This window comes from Canis aureus, chromosome 23 (assembly GCF_053574225.1).
Source record: "Canis aureus isolate CA01 chromosome 23, VMU_Caureus_v.1.0, whole genome shotgun sequence".
Taxonomy (NCBI): domain Eukaryota; kingdom Metazoa; phylum Chordata; class Mammalia; order Carnivora; family Canidae; genus Canis; species Canis aureus.
This window is the reverse complement of record NC_135633.1, coordinates 23,388,449-23,395,080: the sequence shown is the minus strand read 5'-3', so window position 1 is coordinate 23,395,080 and position 6,632 is coordinate 23,388,449. Positions and strand designations below refer to the sequence as shown.

Genomic DNA, 6,632 nt, shown 5'->3' with positions numbered 1-6,632 from the left:
ATGAAGCAGAGAGGGCCATGATGAAAATAGAGTTATAAACAGCTTTATCTCTGAAGTTCTCAACAACATTCAGTTTCTTTGGGGGACTCAGTTTCCCCTTCTGTCTGACTAGGTAAGTGGATGAGACTAGAGAGGAGAAGCTCTTATTATTCAAGTTAATGTTCTGGTGTTGTTTTCACCCCTTCCACTTCACTGTTCCTTGTGTTTTCCTTTGGATTGTTTTTCTTCTCACACAACCCTTCTCTTCTGCTCATTTCCCTCTCTCCTCTCCCCACCAGGGTACCCCAGGATCTCCACAGTGCTGCTTACTAAGAAGATCACCCCTATGGCTGCAGCAATGCCCTTGGCAATGATGTGGGAGAAGGTCACATGCCCTATCTGCCTGGATCCTGTAGTGGAGCCTATGAGCATTGACTGTGGCCACAGCTTCTGCCACAAATGCATCTCTGAGGTGGGGAAAGATGGTGGCGGCGTCTGTCCTGTGTGTCAGCACACCTTCTTGCTCCGAAACCTCCGGCCCAATTGGCCACTGGCTAACGTGGTGGACAACCTTAAACAAATTGGTCAGAATGCCAATGAAGTCACACAGAGGGAATGGTGTCAGGTACATGGAGAGAGACTGCACCTGTTCTGTGAGGAAGATGGGAAGATCCTCTGCTGGGTATGTTCCCAGTCCCAGAACCACCGTAACCACAAAACGGTCCCTGTCGAGGAGGCTGCTCAGGAATACCAGGTAAGGACTTAGCACAGAGGCCTGACCAAGTAGAAGGGAGCTGGGTCCGTGCTTGGGGTTTTGTTCTCCAGAGTGAGGGAGGCAAAGTCACCTGTGGAGTTGCAGGGTTGGGAAAAGGAAGGGGTTTCCCACCTTCCAGGTCTAATTGAAGCAGAGAACTGCAAGCTCAGGACAGCTTTCTCATTCCCCAGGACCAGGGAGTACGCTTGGGAAAACGCTGCAAGGATCACACTTCCTTGTGGCCTTCTGGTTAATTAGGAATGAGGAATGCTCCAACTCCACACCACCACCTCCAACAGCGTGGCTGTGTTTTGAAAGAAACCTCAGGCTTTTGCCAAAGTCTTCCCATCCCCAGAATCTCTATCCCAATCAGACTGTAGTCTTCCCTCTTTCTCTGCACTCAAGTTTTTCAAAGAACCAGCATGTCTTCATGGCGCCTCACCCTACTTCTTGGACTGGTCGGGCGCTAACCTACCTTTCTCTGCAGGAGAAGCTTAAGGTGGCATTAAGGAAACTGAGAAAAGAACAAAAGTTGGCTGAGGAGTTGGAAGTGAATACTGCAATGAAGAGAGCAGCCTGGAAGGCAAGTGTTGTGCTCCAAAGGGAATCTCAGGTCAGAAGCCAGGGCAGAGTCCAGGGCCCCAGACTCAAACCCTAAGCATAGCTATGCCCATCTGAGGAGTGATAATATATCTCACTCACCATGAACCAGCTGTCCTCTAGGTCTCTTGATAGAGGTGAATAAAAAGGAGAGAGCTCAGATCAGATAGCAAAATCAAGAGTCTTAGGAGAAGGTGCCATACCCTTCGGAGAGGTACAAGCCATACCCTAAAGCTCCTGCTCCTTAAGCCTAGTCTTAAAACATGACGGCACCTTTGCCTCCATGTCTGGTCAGTGGTCTCTCAGGAGAGATGCCCAATGGCTAGGCCTGTCAGGAGGTACAGACTTAAGGGAACAATCCAGGTCAGACATAGGCAACTATCTGGTCATGCTGGTTTTTCTGACTGTGTTCAGATCACTGGTCCAAAGTAGGATGGAGAATAAAGCTTGTTCTGTATCTATAAGGGCATGGAGGGAACTCATGGCCAATAGAGCCCAGAAAGGAAGATTTGGGATCAGAGAAGGGTGAGTCAGGCTGTGGTGGCAAAAGGACTCATCCTGTGCCATCGGTGACCTTCCAGTCACTAACAGAAGAGCAGCCAAGATTATCCCCAAAACTCCTTTTCCTCAGGCCTGGGGAACAGTGTTATGAGCCTGTGTTTGGATGGTTGTTGGGGTGGGGACAGGTGTTACTCTCTCAGGAACTCACTGAGATATGAAGACAGATTTGGGCACATCGAGGTGCAGACTGGGTTTTGAAAGAGGCTGTAGAAAGTCGATAACATAGGTCAATGCAGCTGTGGTTGTAGGACAGCCCCAGTGTGCCCCACCATAATCCCATTTCACTCTTAGCCCGGAAGCCTCACCCACTTCCTGCCCTAGCAAAATAGTGTATGTTTGCTCTCAGACCCAGAGTGGTGAGTCTATGGGGAATAGAAATGGAAATGACCACCTCTGTTCCCCAGGCTTAGGGGATTTTGACAAAATCATCCTCTCTTTCCATGGACACCAAAGAGTCAGGTTGAGAGACACAAACGGAGGATTCACGCAGAATTTGTACAGCAGATAAACTTCCTGGCTGCGGAGGAACAGAGGCAAATGCAGAGGCTAGACATGGAGGAGAGGGAGCAGCTGAGAATCCTAGGGGAGACAGAGGCCATGCTGGCCCAGAAGACCCAAGCCCTGCAGGAGCTGGTTGTGGAGCTGGAGAGGAGGAGCAAGGGCTCACCCCTAGAGCTGCTGCAGGTGAGCCACCCTCTTCTCTGAGGCTCCTGGAGGAACTGAAAAATGGCTAGAGCTCCCTGATGCTGCCAACAGCAAGTAGAAACCCTGTCCCTGGAATTCAGACCCATGAGTAGTTTACATTCAAGCCACAGAATGGTGCAGATTTAGGAGGAAATATTCCTTGCAGCAATTGAAAAGAACGGCATCCCCAGCAAGAACCTGCTCTAACACATACTAGGCCCACAACCTTGAGAAAGTTCCTAACCTTTCGGAGTCAAATTTCTTATATGTTAAATGGATATTAGTACATCTCTCAAAGGATTTTTGTGAGGATTAAATGAGAGAAACCACAAAACCTTCTACGTGAGCCTTTGGCCATGGGAACGTTCTCATACATGTAACTGAAAATACAGCACTAGAAATTAAAAGACAGTAGCCCAGCCCCAGCCCTGCCACCAATCCTTTCCATAATTTTAGGTCAAGTTTGTTCCTTTTCCTAGACCTACTTTCTCCATTTGTGAAACAAGGGGGAGGGAGTGGACTGAATAACAAGGATTCCCCAGACATTAGTCACTGATATATCATCTTCACACTTTCTGCCACTTCTGTGCACTACCCAAATCCTGTTAGCATGTTTTTGTTTTTTTTTTAAGATTTTATTTATTTATTCATGAGACACAGAGAGAGGTAGAGAGATAGGCAGAGGGAGAAGCAGGCTCCCCGCAGGGAGCCCCATGCGGGACTCCATCCCAGGACCCCGGATCACGACCTGAGCCAAAGGCAGACACTCAACCACTGAATCACCCAGGTGCCCCAGAATGTTGTTTTCTTGACATTGTCTTACACCTTCATTGGAAGAAATTTAGCTTAAAAGGAAATTTGTCCTAAGCAACAGTAGCCAAGAAATCATGTGTTGATATGTTGCTGATTTTTTTTCTATTTTCATGACAACGGCTCTTTCTTAAATAGCACATATGACATGCCTCGGTCTATTCGATCTGTCACAACAATGCAGTGAGATGGGTGCTGTTATCCTCGTCTCATAGATGAGAAAACAGAGGGGCAGAGAGGTTGAGAAACTTAGAGACTAAAGCTGAATAACTTGACCAGGTTCACCCAAATAGTAAGAGACAGAGCTAAAATTAAAATAAGCACATAACTATTTTTTAAAAACTCATCGATGTGTGTTCTACTTAAAATTATCTTGCATCCCCTAATATGTTTGCCTTGTTGTGGCAAACTGTTGACCAGAGGGTCTCAAAAGTCCCTTCTGCTTTAACCTTGTACAGTTTTTCTCTTTCAAACCTTTTTGGTGTCTGTGTCGGATGTGGTCATGAAGCCATTGTTTTGTTTTTGTTTTTGCCCTTCTCATTCTCTAAATCTTGCTTCTGCCCAACACTGAGCCATGCTTTCTAACACACTTTTGACTGGGCCTAGGACTCTGCCAGTTCCCAGGTAAGGTCTCCCAAGCCCTACAACAGCATATGCTCAAATGATTTAATTTCACATACATGAGAAAGCAGCATTAACTCCAGCATAAAACAGCCCTTCCTTCCCAAACAACACAAGCCTGTAAATGAGATAGAGCAGTTCCTGTCCATCTTGACTTGGCCATTCTTGCCCTGTGACTATCTCTGGACCTCAGCCAGGCTGGGCTGCTTGTTCCTTTCCACTCTCTTCCCACTCCTCTACCCATAAAGTCTGAGCTTTCTAATATGTCTTCTGAATCAGAGTCCTTAAACTAGTCATCCTTTTCCTGGCTGTAGGTCACACCCATGCTGGTTACTCTTGTTATTCCACAAACATCCACATTCCTTCTCCTCCAAGCTGGGAGAAATAGTTCAGGTAATGGCCTAGAGGAATAGAGTAGAACAATGTCCCATGGGCCTCAGGGGGGAGCATCACCTCACCCACAGAACTGAGATCTCAACGGTAAACCAGTGATCCAGAATTTACACTCTGTTTTTTTCTCTCCTCAGGAGGTGAAAAGTGTCCTGGGAAGGTAAGGAGAGGTTTTCTTTGTAAGAAGAGGGGGAAGCAGGAAGCATATATACCTGTGGAAAAGGTTGTTGCATTAGAAAGACATGCACTGATATTTTCCCCATTCTCCCTATTCTCAAAGACCCAATAGCCCATAAAATATTTTCTGGTCTGAGGCTAGTTAGTGAAAACATCAGTTGGTGAGTTATCCAAAGTAATTGGACCATAACAGCTTTATGAAGTGAAGCCCCAACAAAAGGGGAAATTCTGTTCAATCTTGAGTCTGCAGCCTGCTAGGACTCTTTCTTTAAAAAGAATCTAGCTGGTTACAAATCTCCCAGGAAGAGCCATGTGAGACCAGCTGCATGGGCAAGACTCCTTGGGGTTCCTTACAGAAGTAATTCCATCTGTATCAGGTGCCTAACCTGTAAAATGAAACAGAATGTGCTTGCTTGCGTCAGGGGGCTTCAGGGGGCCCATGTAACCAGGAGGGCCTGGATAGGAACTATGTCCTATATCTTCTTGCCTCCCACCCCCAAGGATCCTAACACAGGTGCTTATAAATTTGCATTAAATTGTTACCTACAAAGGAGGTTATAGTGTCAGGGCTCAGGAGGGTGGGGCAGGAGATGGAGACAAGGTCTGTAACTGTTTGCCCCAGGACTGAGGCTTGGAACCTGAAGGAGCTGGACATTACCTCCCCGGGTCTGAGGAGTGTGTGCCTCGTGCCAGGGCTAAAGACGATGCTGAGGACGTATGGAGGTGAGACTAGCCCCAGGAGTGTGGGACTGGGGAATGAAGTGGGTGATGAGGGTGGAGAGTGAGTCCCTGGCAGGTCAGGGTAGGTGAGGCAGGGACAGAGAGGTGGTTCCCTCAAAGGTCAGGCCTGAAGGTTATTTTCTCCCACAGTGCAGCTCATGGTCACCCTCATCCTTACCCCCACCACAGGCCCAGGGCTCCTGCTTCCCCTTCCTCTCCCAGCCTGACCGTGGGCTTCTCTCTGCAGTACACATCACCCTGGATCCACACACAGCCAATCCATGGCTCATCCTTTCAGAGGATCGGAGACAAGTGAGGCTTGGAGACAGCCAGCAGGAAGTGCCTGAAAATGAAAGCAGATTTGACATGTATCCCATGGTCCTGGGAGCCCAGTGCTTTGACTCTGGAAAGGCTTACTGGGAGGTGGATGTGAGAGGAAAAGAGGCCTGGGACCTGGGTGTTTGTACAGATTCTGCACAGAGGAAGGGGCACTTTTTGCTCAGCCCTGGGAACGGCTTCTGGACAATTTGGCTGAACAAACAAAAATATGAGGCTGGCACCTGTCCCCAGACTCCCCTCCACCTTCAGGTGCCTCCATGCCAAGTTGGGATCTTCTTGGACTGTGAGGCCCACACAGTCTCCTTCTACAACATCACTGACCATGGCTCCCTCATCTATACCTTCTCTGAATGTGCCTTTGCTGGACCTCTGTGGCCTTTCTTTGGTACTGGTTTTAATGATGCAGGAAGAAACGCAGCACCTCTTGTGCTCTGTCCGCTGGAGGTGGGATCGTAGGGATCCATGGAGCAGTGGTAGCACTCTCTGAACACCGACTGTTGGTGTCTTTCTCAGCCATTGACTCTGCCCCATTTCCCCAGGAACTCTGAACCACTTTGTTTCTGTAGAGGTGTCGGGATACCAGCAAGCAGATTGTGGCAGGGAATTCACTGAAAATCTACATAAAATGATTTTCAACATCAGTATTCCTGCCCTAGATTACTTTGACTCCCTCCATGAAACAAACTACTTATATTGGGCCCAAATCACCTGGATCAACCAAAACATGTCTCTGCCATCTTTATGTGACCCAAGTCTTGTTTTCTCCTCTCCATCTCTAGGCCTTTGGTAAGATCTCTTATACACCTTGCATGGCTTGCAAAGGGGATTCCTAAATGTATTGGGTCTTGATCTATCACATTCAATCCTTGTTCTTGTATACATTTAGGATTACTGTTCCAACATAAACATATCAGAGCATAAGTTGCTCCATACCTATTTAAAAAAAAAAAAAAAAAAGAAAGCAGCCATCCTTTAAAAATAAAGCCTGAATGATGCA

General features: G+C 47.4%; 1 protein-coding gene across 1 annotated transcript; it reads left to right on the top strand.

Annotated features, from left to right (window-relative positions):
• Positions 1-325: 325 nt before the first annotated feature.
• On the top strand, positions 326-6,276 carry LOC144294801 (E3 ubiquitin-protein ligase TRIM21-like). The gene is made up of 6 exons (XM_077866756.1): positions 326-733; positions 1,221-1,346; positions 2,348-2,578; positions 4,537-4,559; positions 5,199-5,299; positions 5,544-6,276. The coding sequence occupies exons 1-6, from the start codon at positions 326-328 to the stop codon at positions 6,089-6,091; spliced, it is 1,437 nt and encodes a 478-aa protein (XP_077722882.1). The 3' UTR covers positions 6,092-6,276.
• Positions 6,277-6,632: the final 356 nt, after the last annotated feature.

Excerpts from the sequence above, each read along its gene's own strand:
- LOC144294801 (XM_077866756.1), top strand. The coding sequence starts at position 326 with ATGGCTGCAGCAATGCCCTTGGCAATGATGTGGGAGAAGGTCACATGC. Across the intron at positions 1,347-2,347 it reads TGCTCCAAAGGGAATCTCAG|AGTCAGGTTGAGAGACACAA; the intron begins GTCAGAAGCCAG and ends TGGACACCAAAG. Across the intron at positions 4,560-5,198 it reads GTGAAAAGTGTCCTGGGAAG|GACTGAGGCTTGGAACCTGA; the intron begins GTAAGGAGAGGT and ends TGTTTGCCCCAG.